General features: G+C 47.7%; 1 protein-coding gene across 2 annotated transcripts in view; it reads right to left on the bottom strand.

Moving 5' to 3' along the window:
* Positions 1 to 2,994: 2,994 nt before the first annotated feature.
* SLC35F3 (solute carrier family 35 member F3) overlaps positions 2,995 to 19,577 on the bottom strand; it is a 178,131-nt gene continuing 161,548 nt past the window's right edge. Inside the window, exons 4-8 of one of the 2 annotated variants that reach the window (XM_054062669.1) lie at positions 16,413 to 16,632; positions 10,107 to 10,232; positions 7,375 to 7,567; positions 5,827 to 5,916; positions 2,995 to 4,665 (exon numbers count right to left, since the gene is read on the bottom strand). In XM_054062669.1, the coding sequence (XP_053918644.1) occupies positions 4,421 to 4,665; positions 5,827 to 5,916; positions 7,375 to 7,567; positions 10,107 to 10,232; positions 16,413 to 16,632 (874 nt within the window). In that variant the 3' untranslated portion in view covers positions 2,995 to 4,420. The remainder of the gene's footprint in view (positions 4,666 to 5,826; positions 5,917 to 7,374; positions 7,568 to 10,106; positions 10,233 to 16,412; positions 16,633 to 19,577) is intronic. The other variant, XM_054062670.1, reaches the window with a different exon arrangement.

The raw sequence follows: 19,577 nt of genomic DNA, 5'->3' as shown, positions 1-19,577 counted from the left end.
CAAATTCTAGGTATTTTATGACTTTACAGCATGCGCGCAGTCCCCATTTCTTCTAACTGGAATTGTAGCATAGGGCAGGTGGGCATCTCCTCCTGGAAAGCATTTCCTAAAGGGCATTTCTGTTCAAATCCCATCAGCAGCTGCATTGCTTCTGGCTTCTGTTCTTTCCCCATTCCTTGAAGAAACCTCCGGTCCCAGCCTGGGCTTCTGAAGTGCTGGAGACCTATGACATCTTTTCAGGGAAGAAAAGAGGTGTTCCATGTGTGTTTCTGTTGTGCAGACCTTTGAGTTTTTTTGAAATGTGATCCAAAGCTACACAAGTCAATCCAGGCTTTTTTAATCACTGCACAGGGAAACCTTCACTTTCCAGTGGATTAACAGGCCTGCAGGTATAGCACCAGAAAGGTTTTTGACTAGAAATGGTGCCCACCTGGTGATATCCTTCCCTATAGGTTGAAGGTACTGTTGGTATTAATCCTGACCAACTCAATATTGCACTGTCTTTGTTACAGAACACTCTGCAGAACTGGGGATGAGTGTCCTGTCCTCAAGTGTACAGGAGTCATTAATTCATCCCCATAGCCTGGTGATCTACAGATTCTGCTAGTCTACCCTGGACCCCCAAAGCTGTAATCCAGTTTCATTGTCTTCTGTCCATCTGGTGAGTATTGCGGTTGAATTTCTGCCTTTTAATGCTGTTTTCTGAAGGCTACAGATAGGAATACAACCATTCCAGACAGAAGACCAGGAGAAACGATTTAAAATTAGCCTAGCTTTAACTTATGTGCTGATCAATGGCTTATGAGGTCACTGTGGAGAGCTGAAATAAAAAAATATGATGAAGGTATCAGCAGAAGATACAGACAACAGGCCAAGAACAAAGACGTGCACTGGTGGGGGAGAGCTGCTGTTCCTTTCTGGGATTCCTCACCCCTGTATTGTATATTGTGCAGGAACGAAAGCCGACAGTTGCAATGAGCTCTGGTGATGCTGTTTACTTTCCTCAGATATTTTTGCAGCTCTCTGTTTTAAGCTCACTGGATTGTTACTGGTTTCCCCTTTTGCTGGAGGAGCCAAGACACTTTGTGAGAGCTAAGTTGGAACAGAAAGCTGACGATTGAAGTCAGCCCTTGAACAAGGGTGCATGCTGGTGGCTAGTTATGCGCTGAGAGAGCAGGAGCTACGCAGTGATGATGCAGGAGGCCAGCTTCAAAGATACCAGGGAGCAAGGCCTGATGCTGCAGGGTCCTGCAGTTGTGCCTCAGAAGGAGGTCCGAGGTGTCCAAGGGTGGGCTAAAAGTGCTGGTTTCAGGCTTGTGTTGCTTTTCTCTGCAAAGCAGGTACGGCCCTGCAGAGCTGTGTGGAATCCACACAGGCTAGCAGTGGATCTGACTCACAGGATGCTGCAGAAATTGTACACAATGCTTAGGCCCATGAGGACAAGCAGGGGAGCCTGCCACAGCTCAGCCCTCCTCTCCAGAGCACTGAATTTGTGCTGGGAGTCCTTTAACAGTCCAAGATCAGGAGGGTTCAATCTTGCCCTCACTGGCAGGTTCTCAGAAGGGTTTGCTCTCTGTCTTGTGATTCTGGTGGAAGCCAACAACTCCAGTTCCTGTCACTCCTCAGCTTCAGATCTGTGAAGCTTTGGCACTTAGAGATGCACACATGTACCCATAAGGGCATGATGCTTTCCTGACATTCTCCTCGTTACATCCTGGGCTTCACTGTCTAAAAGACTTTTGCAAAGCAGCTGCTTGCTGTCAAGTCAGGTGTTTAACCTTAGGGCAAGGTGTTACCTGGAGAAATATAGGTCACTTCATCTGATTAATTTGTCTGTGTGTAGTGTAGAATTGCTTAACATGTGCAAATCTAGTTTGCTCAGCTCCCACTCAGAAAAGAGATAGTAATAAAGTGCTGTTTGAAATCCCAGCTTTTTCGAGTGTTTAGCCTGTTCTCGGGAAGGATGAGCCAACAGAACCAATGACAGCTGCAGCTGGTAAATCACAGAGTTTTAGCAATGCTGCTATCCATTCTGGTGCATAAATTCCCCAGTGATCTGTTCTGAATGTTAAAAAATCTGCTGCCATTTTAGTAATAAACACACATTAGTTGCAGTTTTTAAAGTGGCATTTAGAGCCTTTTGGATACCTACCAGACTGCATCAAACTCACAGTAAAATGGAGCTGAGATACGACAGAAGATGCCATTTATTTGGACTACGGAAAATGTAAGGACTGTTTATAAATTGTTCTCCAGTCTTGTCTCAGACAGGGGGGCTGAGGAGGGATGTGGGGTATTTTGAGGATGACAAAATTATATGCTCGAAGATGGAGTAAACTCTAAACTGGGAGCTTTGAGATCAAGTCCTGTGTGTGGCCTTCAAACCAGTTATTAGAGTTGTACCTGTGCTCCTGTCCTGTGCCTTAGCCTCCCCTGCTTCCCAAAGACATAGATTTAAAAATTCAGGTGTGTAACACTGAACGGGACAGTGGCTGCAAGCAGGTTCACACAGCCTCAGATTTTTGCTTGTGTGTGTTACCCCTGTTATCAAGTCTTTAGTGTCTGTTGAGATATGTAGGGATATGAAGAGATATGTAGGTAAGAACATATAGCCTGGACTAGGGCCTAATTACTAGTGTACAAACTCATGTCCCATCCATAGCCCCTAAATACCTGTTAGCATATGCATTTATGGCTGCTCACCAACGGTTTCAAAGGAAAGTCAGCTTTTCCTTTGGTCTACTTCTACTGGACATGTGTTTTCTGACTGCTCCCTAACATCAGCCCTCTGGACAGCCTTGTCCAGGTAGTCTAAAACTCCCCCTGTAGAGAAGAGACTGGCAAGAAGTGCGTCAGCAGCAGCCTTCACTGCTTGATGCTCTTGCCTCACTCCCTTCTGATCGCTTTGGCCAAATACTACCCACAGTAAAACTGGAATAAAGGTGCAGTCAAGAGAGGGAAACAGATACCAGTGACCAAGGCTGAGTTTAAAATCTTTTATTATTTAGCTTTGCCAAACAGATAATGGAATCTTAAGTTGATTTGCTAAAATGTTTTGAAGTGGATGCCACCACTGCCTGAGACAAAGAGGGCCTCAGTGGCAGCAGGAACCCTTAGGCTATGGCAGCAGTTCAAAAGAACACTTTAAATTTTGTATGCAACAATGTAAACTTCAAAAATAGTAAACTATAACCTTTCCCCCCCCTTTTTACATAGCATGTGATCTATCACAGATAGAAATTTAATGGCGAACCAAAATCGCGTAAGTAAACATCCTGGTGCTTACAAGTTTCATAAAAAGTGTTACATTTGATGTAAATATCTTACATTTTTTTTTTTACTTTTAACACTCACAATTATGGAGTAAAAGCAACTAGCGATTCACCCCCTTAGTCCGTGCTCTCAGACTGTACATCAGCAACAACGCTCTTGCCAGCCCCTTTGAACATTTTCAGTTGGATTGTCCCACACATGACCAAGACTCCCCCTTCCTCACACTGGTGTTAATTAAGTGCAGCTCCACACAGGGGTAAAACCTGTGCAAGTGAGAAGAGAACCAGGTCTCCTGCACCCAAACTTGCAGTCCCCTGGGCCCCACATTCCCACAGAAGCCACAGCGTGTATGGGGGACACGTCCTGATGTCGGTGAGAATCTGGGGTCCTCTGGGGCCGCAAGCCTGAGCCCTGCCGTGGCAAGTGCCTCATGGCAGGACCTGGTTCTGCGTGGATAAAGACAAGAGTTCTGTAGAAGGCACTGGATTTCTCTTGCATGATTTTAAACATGGACTACAGTCATATGCAGAATAAGGAGATTTGGGCTCTAAACTGTTTTCTGTCTAGTGCTTTAGTGCAAGCATTTTTAGTGCTTGAATTTTCTCCTGGTTGCAGCACAACATGCGCTCATCTACATAGAGCGATTTCCAAAGCTCCTTCCTTCCACTCTTCTCCCCATCTTCCCATCCAGAAAAGATTCCCTTTTGGCTCCTTAAAAAACTTTCAGAGTACAGCTCTGGTCAAAAATAAACGTGTGATGTAGCATAGCATTTGTTTCTTTTAAATCACAGTGTGCAATGCATCATTCGGTACCTAATGTTCAAAATGTCTGCCTTGCTTTTCATGAAAATCATTCTTTAAAATAACCTATGCAAATATATCTTGACTATATATTACATTCATTTAAAAAGAGAAGAGAGGTTCTTGGTTTGCAGGTTTTTTTTTTCAGTGTACTACCTAAGTGAAAGGTCTGATGTGAAAAAAGTACAAGCAAACTGGACATGCCAAGACTCAATGCTTTAGATGGTGATCATATCAAAACTGTACAGGTATGTACACCATGTTGGACAGGTGTGCTTCTTCCCAAGAAAAGACCTTTGCATCATGATATATAAGGTTAACCACAAAGTTTTGGTAAAAAGAGCATTTAATGAGCAAAGGATGACATGGAGGGGCGAGTTCTTCGGCTTTTGTTAGGCAGTCCTGAAGCAATGTCTCCATTCCCTTCAGGGATTTCTTCCTTCTTCCGGACTTTGAGACGCGTGAGGAGCTTTATTACCCAGACATCCCATTCCTCTGGCAAAAGCAACAGGAGGAAGCCCAGGCCAATAATGATGATGGCAATTACTCGGACACTGTTGAAGACAATTTCACTCGTGTAGTGGTCAACAACTGTTGGGACATTGACCAGGCATTATTACATGGGACAAATCATTAACGCAGTTATCCCCTTACCTCCCCCTCACCTCCCAGGCTCTGAAGGCTACCTGGGGTACAAGAGTATGATCATGGGTGAGATGGTGGCAGGGAAACTACCCTTCCTGCTGCTTTAGCACACAACAGGGTATGGCCCCCTTCAGAGCAGGCAGACCTGGCCTTGGATCTCGGGGCTCAAAAGGTGATGATGCCTGGAGCTGAAGTTGTTGTCTGCGGCAGCATTGTTTCCCTTGCTCACTGCCAGCACAGGACTTCCCGCTGAGGTCCAGGTATGGCAGAGAAAGGGGCATTGCCCTTCCCTGGCGCAGCAGCTCCATTGTGCAACTTTTCCTCTCAGCTTGACTGCCCTGATAAATAAGAAACCCTGCACACACTGAGCTGTGCACACACTCTGGTGGGGATCACACTGTTTGGTACCAAAGTCTGCCAGGGCAGCCAGGGATCCTTGGCTCTGCGTGCCTGTGGTCAGCACAAAGCTGGGACCTACCACCTATGCTGTGATGTTAGTTCAACACACTGTGTCTTAAGAGTCTGGTTTGGGAGATGTAGATCTGCTTTGGGCCAGGTTTGCTGCTGCATTCCCCTGCCCAGCTCTTTTGGGCTTTGCAGTCTCTTGACTTTTGCTAAATTTCAGAAAACTGATAATGTACCAGGCTATGCCCAGAATAGAATTGTCCAGTGCTCCTGAAAAACACCTGCAATACTATTTAACAAGGCAAGCAGAATTACTAATACATATTTGCACTAAACTATAAGCAATTTTATTTGTTTCAATTTAGTGTTAAGAAGAAATCATTGAGAATTGATTTCTACTTCATTAATGAGTTTTCATCACAGCCCAGGGATGGATGACTTTAAGTACAGTTTGTTTTTCGTATGCTGGCTTCTTTGGACAGTAACTTAAAAAACAATTCTAAAGATTATGAATATTCATGTAATATTAGACAATACATATTTAACACACCAAGTATACATTTTTAATCAGTGTCATCTTTGTAAGTCATTGAGAGAAGATGCAAAACATGTTTAATTAAGCTATTTGCTTTTATCTCTGTTGTGTATTTGAAAGGCCACAGACTTAATGTGTTTATTAAGATGCAAGGCAGAAATTCTTACCTGCATTCACTGGGACACTCAATACAATTCCAAGAGAAATCAAGGTGGGGTAGGTAATAGCAATCCCAAAATTGAGTAGAATATTGAATGCTGAAGAAGGGAAGAAAAACATTTTTTACCATAGTGATATGTGGCAGAGCGAATGTCACTTGAAACATTCATGCTTTCTAACTCCCTTTGTATGTCATTCATGTAGGAGGCATTAAGTCCTGGAAGATACCCATGGACAGTTGTGTGCCTGTCCTTCTGCCTGAGACATTGCTGTTTCCAGGGAATTCTATATCCCACTGGAGGCCAGTAACAGGATCAGGGGAAGGTTTGGCTACAACCTGCCTCTCAGCATAACGTGCAGTGATTCCCACTCTCTATACCAAGCCCCTTTGCCCTGCTGAAAGACTAAACACTTCATTTGGGAGGTTTCAGCCAAACAGTTGCTTTTGTCTGGATACTTTTCTGGTAGAAATGCTGCCTCTGACTACAGGTGGAAGATGCTGTAAATCCAACCCTCTTCCTGACAGGAACTTGCTAAGTATAATTTCATACAATGAAATTATAATATTATTACAAATAATGATTATAATAATATCACTCCATTGCAATACCATACACAGTTTGTGGAGTGTGTTATGACAAATTAGTAATTGCTTTGGACCAAATTCACCCTTGTTTTACAGTGACTGGCTTTAGGAAAGTCAGGAGAGCCTTGCCAGTGTTGAGCTTGTCAGAAGCCTACTGTTTTATAGTTGTACCTATACATTGCACACTCCAGTGATAGCTTGCCAAATTCTGTACTACTTGCTTACAGAAAACTTGCACTGAGTCCACTGATAATTAAACTGGAAGTACTTCAAGACTCAAGCGTGGTGACTGTTCAGGGTAAAAGGAGCTGGGACTCAAAGCAGGGGTGGAGAAAGGCTATTTCCAGTAGAAATGAAAAGCACATTTCAGGAGCAATGCCATCATCCAGTTTAGGGACTAACCGTGGCAGCACAATTAACACAGCCTGGTTCCCTTGGTGGCACAGCAGTGGCAGCAGAAGGCAGGAGTACCACCTACCAAATTCCCATCAGTGTTATGCAGTGCTATGTTTTCAAAAGTTTCCTGCTCTTTAAGAACAGCAATTCTCTATTGCTGAAGTCAGCAAAGGCATCAGAGGCTGGACTTTACCGGAGTGGCCTAACTTGCTCGCTTGGGGGATGCTGATGATCCCAAGGTAAAGCCCTGCCAGCAGGACTGCTACCTGTTGCAGCAGGTAAGCATCACTTCTTTCTCTGAAGCAGAATTAATGAGAAGGAGTTAGGACAAGTTTTACGATTTTGTCCCACATCACCTTCTAATGATGGCCATGGTATTTTAGCTTGGTAATAACAGCAGAAGTGGGGTCTACGTTGCCAGCTAGGAATGGGCCCTCTGTGTGATTTCTCATGCTAATAATTAGATTGAGAAGAAAATAGCTCCAGTATGTCAGAGGTCTGCAGCTTCCACCAGCAGCCAGTTTCTGGCACCCTCCTCCAAGCCCAAGCAGTGTGAGAGCCCCTATCTACTCACTCAATAAGAGAACTGAAAATCCGCAGAGGTTTCCCCAAGGAACGATGTCAAAAGAGCTCCAGTACTCCACTTTGGTAAAATAAAGGATGACAGGAATACAGGTAACGAAGAGGACGTTGAAGACAGCTAACACAGACAGGAATAAGGCAGCTTCTCCAAATTTAGCACTGCCCAAAAGAAGTTTGAATAAAACCTGCAAAAGGAAAACACATGGGTTTAACTCTCTTGTACTACTCCTCTGAAAGGAAGGCTGGTGTCCTGGCTCCACTGGCTCCTAGCATCCTGGCCCACTGGCCAGTGCTTGAGGCCAATGGGCTGGGTACTGAGCAGTGTCAGTCAGCACCTATGTGGTGATGCTTGCCAGACCCTTGGGATAGCAGCTTATGAAAAGCAGCTCGTGTTCCCCAGCCTTCTCCTTCCTGGCACCCCTGTAGAACACAAGCAGGTGCAGCTGCCAAATGAGCCCACATGGGATGGGGACTCTGCACTTTTGGCTATGCACCTCTCAAAAGGGATGGTGGCTTACCCTAAGCCTAGACCCTTTGGTAGTTATGGATGCCCCATCCCTGCAGGCATTCAAAGCCATGTTGGATGAGGCTTTGAGTAACCTGATCTAGTGGAAGGTGTCCCTGCCCATGGCAGGGGGTGTTGGAACCAGGTGAACTTCAAGGTCCCTTCCGACCCAAACCATTTTATGATTCTGCACACTTCCTCCAGAAAAAAACCTCCAGAAGATTTGACATTAAAAACAGAAGACTTGGTGGAGCAGGGCAGGGGGAGGAGAGAAAGCAATGTGTATGTGCGCTGTCTGCATGAGACATCACTGGTCCAGGCCTTGAACTGCCTGCCACTTGAGAGCGCTGAGCTGGTGAGCAATGCTGCCCTGCTGTCCTCCCACCTTGTCCTGTGAGCATCACTGTTTCTGCCTCCTAGCAGAGCGCCAGAATGCTTTCTCCCTGGGAACTCATCCCCAGAAAGTAGGCAGCCCAGAGCACAGCTGCAGCCTGACTAATAAGACTGCAGGGAGGGATTTAAAAGCTTTGGCTTGTTAGAGGGAGGAGGGATAAAGAGAGAGGAAACAAGGAATGCGAGCAGCCCATCCAGGGCGCCCCCCTAGATGGGTCTGCATCAGTTTTCCACTATACAACTCCAGAGGATCTGATGGATCCCGTGGGCTCTGGGTACAGCTTTCCCGTGCCATGGGCTGCAAACCATGTGAGCTGATGAACTCTAACTTATTGGTTTGTGTTGGGATGGCAGACTCCCTCTTCAATGTCAGTTATCTTTTTCCTTTGCCTATGCAGAGCCCTGCAGGCAAGTCTGTAGGGCTGCCACGCTCGCAGCACTGCTGCCCGCTCCCACCACCTCCCAGCCAGCACTGGTGTGCTGCCTCTGGCAGGGTGGGCAGCCGGCACAGGCAGATTGAAGTGTCTGTCTGATGTAGGAGGGCAGCTCGAGGCAGCTCTGCTGCATGTGGTACAACTTATCTGCCTGGCCCTTCAGCACGCAAAACTGAGCCAGACTGCAGAATGCAAGAGCAGAGTGGCAGCAGCAGAGTAGCATTCATTGCAGAACAAGCTGTCCTTGCATGCAGTTACACTGCAGAGTAATGCCCTGCCGGCACTGCCACCATCACAGGCTCTGGTGGAGCAGCTCTGAGACCCCCGCCCCTGCAGCAGTGCTATGGGAGATGGAGCAAAGCTACACTTTCTTCTTGAATAATCCTGCCTCCCTGCAGATGATTCCAGATTTGTGGCATTTCCTTGGGTCTCCAGGGGCATGTCTCTGGTCTTGCAAGGAAATGCTCTCTTAGAGGAAAAAGCTGTATGAAACTTCATTATCTCCCTTACGTAAGACAGGCTGATATGAAAATGAGAGCACAAAGCATTGCAGCACAGCGCTGAGGGACAGAAACAGACACGTCTCTGTTTGGTGAGTCTCCCTGGATTGCATGTGTTAAGGCTGCAGGGCATGTCTGGCCAAATTCTGTTGAAGGACTGGTACAGTGCAATTGGTTAGACCACATGGAGACGTCTACGCCTCATCCTAGCCTACATGTCTGAGCCAGGGTGGGTAAACCACACCCTACAAGTGCTTATTCCTCTCTGTGGATTGTGACTCTGAGCACCATGAGCAGTACAGGGGCAAATGTACGTATGTGTCCCAGGCTAAGTGAAATAGCTCTCTGCACAGCAGAGAAGGCTGCATGTCATCTTACACATAGTGCAGATTACCCAGCTGGTCAGGATGAACCTTGATTCACAGGCATGTGTTATCGGATTTTCAGCACATGATTAATACCATCATAAGCAATGCTTTTAGTGCAATGTAGGCTACATGTGCCACTGAAGGAGGACTGGCAAGGGGAGGTAAAAATGTGAAAGAGATAGTAAATCTCTGCAGGTAGCTTCCAGAGTGAGTGGTCAAATCCAGCACCTACAGAAAAGCCATCTCATTTTTCAAGAAAGTGGGACACCTGTAAATCCTCCTGTGGACACTGAAGAACACTCTTCAAGGAAGCAGGGGATTTTATCCTAATTGAGGGCAGACATCAAAGCAAGTGAATACTTGAATGCAGTGTTGCTGACTCACTGTGTTTATGGCAGATCCCCTCAAAGTAGGGCACGTGTCACTGAACTGCATAAAAGTTTGCAAGTAAGACAGAAGTAATTAGTGAGTAACGGTGGTGATTGACTGGCATTCTTTGAGCATGAAGACCCAGGTGTGCTTACCTTGTAAAGAGCAGACATTGAGGCAGAGCCCACCACCAGGGCTATCCCAATAACAGAGTGGCTGTGAAACCCATCAGCGTACGTCATCATAACTATCCCTGCAATAGCAAATATAGCAGCCACAATCTGATTGGAGACAAAGAAAGAAAGCAAGCGTTACTGGACAACCCCTAACATGGACAAACATGAGAGCAGCTTTAAATGAGAAGGCAGTACTTCCGTATCATCTGCTTATATAGAAAGCTAGTAGCAAGCTCGGGTCAGTACCCCCAGAGCCAATGCTGCCTCCCTTTGTGGGTACTTCATCTCTGCCACCGAGTCTCCCCACCAGTGGGTCCCTGCAGCCTGTGTGTGACAATAGTACACAAGTAATAATTCCCTGGTGCTTGTAGGAAAGAATTTAAGTCCTGTGGAGGTTTCGGAGGAAAAATGGTTTTAATATAAACATGGGAATAAAACTCATGCAACTACTTTCCAGTTCAGATGTGTCATTTCAGAGAGTAGAGGAGGTTTAGTCAGCCAGCCAGGCCCACAACAGCGCCTAAGGGGGTCATCCAAAGGGAGGTGGCATTCATGAAAGCAGGGGACTGACTGCCCAATTCAGCAGTGTCAGCAAGAGACCCCTGGCTTCTCTGGGGCTGACCTGCTAGGTGCTTCAAGCCTGCCCAGGTGGTAATTCTGGGGTGGAACGGGCTTTCTGCATGCTTCATGCATCCTGGCTCTGCACTGGTGTGACAGACATGTTGCTTAGACCACGTGCCCTCAGGCTGCACAGTCATGGTGATGCTTCTAACATGATTGGGAAACATGAATTTATTTTGACCCATAGCTGGGTCAGTGCCAAACACCTGTCCTCTCTCCTGAGGTCACATTGGGGTTTTAAGCCCAACTGACAGACTGCAGCCACCTACACATTCAAAAGCAATGGCGTCCTTTCTTCCCTTTCCCGTTCACCACCAGAGATGCTGGGGCTGCTGTGAAGATGCAGGGGGAAAGCTTGTGTGCCAGCTCTGCTGATGCCTGATGAGCAAGCTGTGGCGGGGGGAACCTCTTTACCAGCTGCAGATCCCCACTCCAGCAGCACCAACAGCCTCTCCCCTGGGTTAGGCTGGGGCTGGTGGCGGGGGTCATCTATAAACCTTCCACAGACAGTCACTCAGCAGATCCCTCCTGCACTCCAATTTCCCCTAACAGAAAAATGCCCCATTTTTTCAAACAGAAGGGGATCAGTTTCTCCAGAGGTGTTGCTGTAGAACGGCAGGGTGATGTAAAGGTAGAAAAAAGTCCATATCAGCAGAAGCTGACACTGCCTGGAAAATAAAGCTGCTAATAGCATCTCAACAAGCATGGAGTTGAGGCTAGAAATTGCTGTACTGCTGTTCCAGATGCTGCATGACCACGTCTTTGGCAAACTGTGAAGGGACAGGGTTTTCCCCAGCTGCTCAGCCTCTCACACAGCCCAGTTATGAGGTGGCAGCAGGTTCTGAAGATGCTGATTTATGACCTGATCAGAGCGAAGCCAGATGAAAGCTGCAAAGGCTGGTTGTGCACATGGCAGATTTGTGGAGGTTTAGATATGGCATCTTAGCTTGCAGTCCCATTGTGTCAGAACTCTCCACGCACAGCTGTGGGACATGATTTCTAAAGTAAACCTTGGTGATGGTGTAAATAGGCCCTACAGTCTTGGACAGGTTAGTTTCTAAGGCAAAGAGAGACACACTCTCCCCTATAGTCCCCTACCCCAATGTGTGACTCTACAGCAACATGGGGCTGTTTCAGATAAGCAGGACTGATGAGCATGCTGGTGCTTATCAAATAAAAATTCAGACACCGGGTGCCTTCAGAGGCACAAGAGAAAAGGTCATCGAGTGACACTAGGATGAGGTAGGTGCAGAACAACTAAAAAGAGATTTGTCTTCACCCAACATATAATTCCCCAAGGAAAGCTTTGGTATTGGCAAATGGCTTTATATTAGAAGGGGAAAGATTTAGATTAGACATTAGGAAGAAATTCTTCACAATGAGGGTGGTGAGGCACTGGCACGGGTTGCCCAGGATGTTGTTGTAGATGCCCCATCCCTGGACATGTTCAAAGCCAGGCTGGATGGGACCTTGGGTACCTGGGTCCAGGGTCCAGTGGGAGGTGCCCATGGTAGGGAGGTTGGAATTAGATGATCTTAAGGTCCTTTCCAACACAAACCGTTCTGTGTTTCTATTGCACACTGTAAATGTGAAAAGTTTACAAGGATAAACTCATGAAAGATAAAAAGATCCATCAAGGCCTATTAACTATAGGAACACTGTTTCCATCTCAGGAAGTTCTTGAGCCTCATATTGCTAAAGGCTGGACTGTCTCATGAGGAAATACCATTGTTAAGATTTTCCTGTTTGGACAGATTTTCCTAGGTGTCTGCTACAGGCAGCTGCTGGAGCCAGGCTCCTGGAGCAGAAGCATCTTTGCTCTGACTCAGTATGGCTCTTTTGTTTCTACAAAGATACTTGGCCTTATCTGAAAGATGGCAACTTTAGCCCTTCAACATCACATGTTCTACAGACTAGGTGACAAAGAGTGGAAGATGCAGTGCATCCTGTAACATGGCATGGCTGTCTCTTGTCTGGGATGGATGGGGCTTGCCCAGCCTTCACTGCAGAGCCAGGAATCCACACACCAGGCTGTGGCAAACAGTGGGTACATATATGCATAGCAGTGAAGAGATCCTGCTCGAGCCCTCACTGGCACATGCAGCTCCACTGCAGTTGAAACTTGGGCAATGCATTAATGAACTGCAGAATGAAAAGCATCCAGTTTTGCTTTCAACGTCAGGGGCTGGCTGATTACTGAGCACCTCCCAGGAGGCTGGGTTTCTGCCTGGTTGGAAAGGAAAACTACTATTTGGAAATTGATAGAATATTTATTTCCAAGTCCTAGTGGCAGGTGTTCTTGTCTATGTGTGCAGGAGACACTTGCAAACGGTGGCTCTCTTGGATCCTGAGGTGTTTTATTTACTGTAGCACTGAGGGAAACACCAATGCCCAAGATCAATGCAAACAAATGCATTCTGCAAACAGTTTTGCTGGGGCAGAAGTCCTTGCCTCTTCTATCGAGTGTGTCATGAGTGTCAGATGAGTCTAGGGCTCTTCTGTTGACATGACCAGCATGTCACATACACTTTTTCTGGAAGCCTTTCAGCCTGTCTATCAAGCACATTGTTAGCTGCAGTGACAGGCTGCGTGCACTGCACCATGCCATAGCCACCAGCCTGTGTTTACTCGCAAATGCCTCAGCACTGCAGGGCTTGCAGAGGCAACACTTCAGGCACTCACAGCTTCATTACTTGTGGATCTTCTCTGAAAGCAATATGACAGCTTGCAGCTCAGTTGGACACTATGCTCTGGTTGCAGTGAAGGGAAAGGGGAAGAAGTGCAACCTCGTTTCAGGCGATGTAGGCATGTAAAAGTGCCTCAGTGGTGAGGATGGGATTTTGTAGCTTGCTCTTACATGTAAATTCCACCTAAATTGTGATTTGTGTGCTTGTAGAGCTAGTAGTAGTTGTACTTCTGAAGGTGAAGTAGAATACTTGTACATGCTTAAACCCCACTGAGCTGCTGCCTTTCTCACTTGGCCTCTCCTCCAGCAGGTGTGAACAGGGAGTCAGAGCTTTCCTGGGGGGATGGAGAGGGAATGTGGGATGGCTCCTGCTTGTTTTAGGGCAAGGAACTGTCCCCATTTCAGCCTCATCTGACAAATAACCTCTTAAAGGGTGGTTCTAAATGGGTTAGCATCTCTGACACAGCACGGCCCCAAAGGACCACAAGCTTTGGAGCTGTGCTGTGTGCTGGCTTACAATCCCTAAGTCATTCCCAGAGAAACCCCAGCAGCTGCCCCTCCTCCAGGCTGCCAGTCCCAGGAAGAGGGCTTTGTTTTGGGGTTCATCCTGAGGCTGGCCCCAGCATGCCTGCCAAGCAGAGGCCAAACTCACTCACTGCTGCTTTTCACATGGGCTGTACAGAAAAGGGAGGGAAGAGGGAAGAAAATGTGTCTTGCCAGAAGACTTCATACCATGTCCCTCCACAGCCAGGAATGTCCCAGCACTCCCACTGTGCCACACAAGGCTGGGTGGAAGGACTGCTGTGCACCCTGCCAGTCCCCAGGGACAAGTGAGTCCTCACTCACTTTTTGCAATATGTCAGGATGCCACATCTGCCCAAAAGCAGACAGTTCAGTCCTCCTGTGAGACCTTTGCCCCTGTGCCTAGGCCACCTACTGACCTGTCAGGAGGATGGAAAATGGCCACGTCCCTCCTGGAGCACAGAAGTGGCTTCTCAGGAAGGCCCTTCCCCCAACACTTGCTACCCCTTGTCAGTGCCGGATGCCACAGCCAGGGGCTGGGATGCATGGCAGGAGCACCCCTACACCCCTCTTGCTGCTGGGTTTTTAGCAAGTCAGCTTTTCCCAAGGCAGTGCTGAAAAGAAACAAAGGACAACTGGAGATGGCCAACATCACCACTTGGGTCTGCTTCCCTGCTACTCTATTCCTTCTTCCACTTTAGAAAGGAGGGAACCAGAGCGGGATTAGTTCCCCAGAGCTTGTCACCCACCATGCACAAGAACTAGCCTGGCCAGGGAAGTGCTACAGAGCCCCTGACCACCTTGGCTCTTCAAGCATGGCCATGCACCTGGAAGAGCGTGAGAAGCGTGTTTGATCTGGTTTCTATGTGCCTGTGTGGGTATCTCTACACACAGGCTGGCTCCTTTTCCCCTCAGACTTCAGCCATAACCAGCAGAGAAAGATGGCACGCGAAGATCAAAGAGCAAGCTGCACACGCAGGAGAGCAGCAGTCAGCCATCTACACACCTCCCCTCCTGGCATCCCACCAGCACTACAGCTGACAGTGCCACAAGACAGCTGAAGATCGCAAAAATATGCATTATTTTTTTTCACTTTATCAAAATGGCCGGCACATCCTGCTAGGATAACAACTGCACTTCCCTGCTTCCAGGATCATTTCAGGATACCTTTGCTGTACTCAAAAACCCCAGTTAATTTGTTTTCAGGGTACAGCTACCTGGGTAGGTGGATGGGCAAGTGCAGACACCAGCTGGCCAGGCCAGGCTTTTGGCAGGTACATTTTGAAACAATTCCCATAGCAGCCTCTTGGCTGCCACCACCACCAGGCTGGCCAAGCTCTGCTGCTGGAGAGCTTCCATGAAAAGTTAACTTCCCAAAAAGTTAACTCTTGGTTGCTCCATGCAGTGAAGGCTAACAAACTCTTCTGAGCACTGAAAGCATTGCCCGAGTGGGTGAGCAGAGAGCTCTTCAAATGGTGGGTGAAACATAGGTATTATTACCATTATTGCTCTTAATATTAATAAGTGCCTGTTGGTGCAGTGAGGCAGGAAGGACCCTCTGGTGCCTTTTCTTTGCAGTTACTCCGAGCCGTGGTGGATCCCTAGAGTGGTGGGTCATTGGGGCAGATGCCAGGCACTCATCCAACTGGTTCAGCTGCCAGAGGACACTGAGTGCTGAGGGCTGCCAAAATGGAGGGTCAGCATTCCAGTAACGCCCCCAACATGCATCTCTGTTTCTTCTGTGGCATAAGGGTTCACCCAGGGTGTAGGACTAAAGGTGCAACCAAACATTTTGGGTGCCACTGGAAAAGCAGCCCTGGGGGAGTGCATCTACTACCCCACTGCCTGCCGTGCTGCCTGCCGTGCCCACAAATGCTGGCCAGACGCAAGTCCCCACATACCATCATTACGCCGATCCTCTACCATCAACGCATAGATGTGGTTTGGCTGAGGGAAGGCAGGACAGCCCTGCTCTCCTCTCCACAGCTGCTCCTGACTAACATGGGTGCAAAGGATAACCGTGCTGCCCTGCATGCCTGCTGTCATGTGTAAGAAAGATGAGGGCCTCGTTACATTCACAGGTTGGGACCAGAAACACATAGTGTGCAGCCAGGAATATGCAGTTAGAAACAACTTGATCTGCTGCTACAGCCTGGGAATTTTCCCTTGGAAGGGGCAGGCACAGGCTGATGCGCATCCACATGGAGATAGCAGCTCATGCCAAGCTCTGTAGCAAGTCACCTTTTTTCCTGACAGAAAATGCTCAAGGCACCATGTGCAGGGAGACAGGGACTGAGCAGGGCGCAGGGAAGGGTATGTCCCTGCTATGTAAGGATTTCTGTGCTGACTTGGCCACCTGCAAGGGATGCTGCTCAACTCGGCTGGAAAGAGGGAAAGGGAAAAATAAAGGCAGAAGAGTGAGGAGGAAGAAAGGAGACAGATAAGACATCACTTACCCTCACTCCCATGAACCTGTCCCTCAGAACGATCCATGAAAGCAAGAACACAAAAGCTTTGTTGCAGCAGAACAACACGGAGACATCCGTAGTGTTTATTTTCTTTATTGCATGTAAGTAAAGGTAGTTTGTGAGTGTCCAAAGAACACCAAAGGGTGCTGCCTTGGTAAAAAACACCTTCAGAGTCAAGCCATTGTCTCCAAAAAATCGGCAGCACTCCCTAAAACAAGGAGAGAAAGGCAGCATTATTACACAAGCCAGTCACAGTCTGCAGCAAATACGCAGGTTTCATTTCTTTCTTGCTCCACTTCTTTTTTTTTTGGTGGAAAGAGAGATGCAAAGCTTGAAGAGGAGAAGAAATACAGGTTTCAGCATCTATTGCAACAGCCACCACCTGCACAGAGTATGAACATGCAGGGGCTTTAAACATGAAAAGCACAGCATTGGAAGAGCAAGGGGAAGGGTGAAGCCAGGAGGTGAAATTCCACCCTCGACATGAGTGCTTTCATGCTGGACATCCTGGAACAGCATGAGGCTATCCTCTTCCTTTCACCCCTGTGGGCATCGGGATGCTAAGAGGCCAGGGCCAGGGCTGGTAACAAAGCCCTTCCACAACCCTAATGCCCATTCCTGATCTGCTATGCAGGGCTTAGAAAGATCCTTGTGGCTTGCAGGAACCTGCTTTGGGGTTTCTCCATCTGTGGGGTGGGACCTAGCTCAAGACCCTTGGGAGCAGGAGACAGGAGATGCCTGGCAGCTGCCTGCTGGGGTGAGGACGTGCAAAAGAACATAGTACCATGCAGGGATGCACCAGGTCAGCTGGAGTGGCAGCACAGGGCAAGGGAGTCAGGAGCTCATGTATACAGCAAGGGCTGGGGATGCTGTGAATCCTCAAGGGGGGAAGCAGCCATAGCAGCTACAGCCCTGTGTGGGAAAAGGCAACACCAGCCATTTATTTGTGTCCTGTCTGACAAGGAGAAAGCTGAAGGGGCACAGCAAAGGTATTCAGGGAGCTTGAGGGCCGCTGCTTGAGCCTGACTGAAGGAGTGAAGCTAGATAAAGACCAGATGGAGGACCTGCAGAATGAGCAACAGGAGCCGGAGGTGCTGATGGGAAAAGGAGATAGGAGGTAATGGGTGCAGCCTGCCCCTGCTGCCATGGCTGTGGCAGAGGCAGCTGGTAGGGCCTGGGATGGGGCTGCAGGTATCCCCTCTGTGGAGATCCTAAGCGGGAAAGCCTGCGTGCAACCTGCTTCTGCCAGGCAGCAGAGCTGGGAGCTACTGCCTGCAGGGAAATTCAATACTGCAAAGAAGAAATGCAGGGAACTGTGAGGTGGAGCGTGCAGCCTGCAGGCTGCTGAAGTGTGCAGGTAGTAGTCTGCAGTGGTGCCATGGCCTGGGCTGGCTTTGCTTGCTTTCAAACCTGCAAAACCCATGAAGCGTTTAAGTATTTTAATGAGACCTTTTGAAAAAAATTGAGCAAAACTACATTTTCCTCTTACAATGAATGCCAAATACGTTTTTACTGCTGCCTTGAATTTCAAGCTGTTTGTTTCCCGAGGCTGGGCGTGTAAGGTTCATTATTTGGAGCATGATGAAAGTGTGATTTTGATCCACTTGCTCAGAAGATGAGGCTGCATCAGGTTATTACCTAAAGAAGCTCATCCACGCTCTGAGCCTTTTCCGGTTTCCCTATCACTAACTCTATGTCTGTCTACACCCTCCCTGCTGCAGCAGGCTGCAGGGTAGAGGAAATGTATTTTTTGTGTTTGTTGAGTTTTGTTGCCTGCTAGTCTCTCATATTGAGTTATGGCTGTGCAGAACTTGTCCATCTCTAGAAGCTTTGGTTGTCCACACACACTTCCATCTGACCTGCTGGCTCTGCACGGTGTCACTCAGTGCCACACAGAGCATGTCAGTCTCCTTTCCCCTGTATGAAATTACTTGCTGGCAGCACGCTATTCTCTGCCAAACCTCTTAACTACATCTCTGTATTAGTAAAAGAACTACGCCCTTGCACCAGAAACCGTGTCGTGACTTCTGTTCTGCCAGCACCGTGCAGGGCTGTTCAGGGATGCATGCAGCACCAACAGATGCTGCCTGTGCTCAGCACATGGCCTGGATCCACTCTCCCCCTTCACAAACACTATACCCACTTCCAGTCTGGCCTTCAGCCCAGCAAAGCACTGTCTGTACCAGCCACTTGCCACAGGGTGTGCAGGGAGGGCACAGGGATGCAGACAGAAATTCAAAAACCCAGTCGCGTACTTCACTAGAGGCTTAAACCTGCTTCCCAAGACACCAGGGAGGTTTTGACTGCCAGTTTGTCACAGGTAGCCAGTCTCTAATGCTCTGAAGGCAAAAGCTGCAGGCACAGTTTAAATTAAATGATGATATCATTAGTAAGAGAAGGGCAGGAAGGCTGTACTCAAATGAAAGGACTAAAATGGAATTTATGCCGGGATTCATTCTAGGGGAAGAAAAAAAGTTCTGCCTGCCAAAAATCTGTTCCCCACATACAGAATTGGGTATCACTATTTCATATACATGAGAAATATGCTCTTACTGTACCGTGGATCTGATTTGTTTAGCAGATAACACTAGATTCATGCCGTAGAACAGCCTGGCACTCGCCTCCATCCCTGAAGCACCTAGTGAAGTGCCATGATGGCCCAAAGGAAAACTTTGCCTTGGCATGGATCGGGATCCTGTATAATAACAATATTAGTATACAATAAAGCTTCCTTCTAGCTGTTTTGACTGGTTTCATCAGGTCTGAACTGCTTCTTGTAGACTGGCTCCAGCTTCCAAAGCAGACCTCCTTTTGGCAGAGGTTTCACCACCCAGCAAAAGGTTGTAAGGGAGCTTCTCCCTGAGGACACCCAGGGAAGTGGAGGGTGCTACCGGACATAGCCACATGCACAGCAAGTGTCGTTGCTGGTCCACTGCTGAACCATGGGCTTTTTGTGGGGGTAGCAGATGGGTTAGATGGCTTTCTTGGACCTGGTATTGTCCGTGAAGTCTGAGGAGCATTAGGGGAAACGTTTTGTGTGCCAAGATGACTATATACTGTACAACAACCCCCTCACAATTGTCTTCCCAGATTTGCTGCTGCTTACTGGGGAGACTGATTTTACCTTGGTGCCATAACGCAGCTTGTGAAGCT

Source organism: Cuculus canorus, chromosome 3 (genome assembly GCF_017976375.1).
Source record: "Cuculus canorus isolate bCucCan1 chromosome 3, bCucCan1.pri, whole genome shotgun sequence".
NCBI lineage: Eukaryota > Metazoa > Chordata > Aves > Cuculiformes > Cuculidae > Cuculus > Cuculus canorus.
The sequence above is the reverse complement of the archived record's forward strand: the minus strand, read 5'-3'. Positions and strand labels throughout refer to the sequence as shown.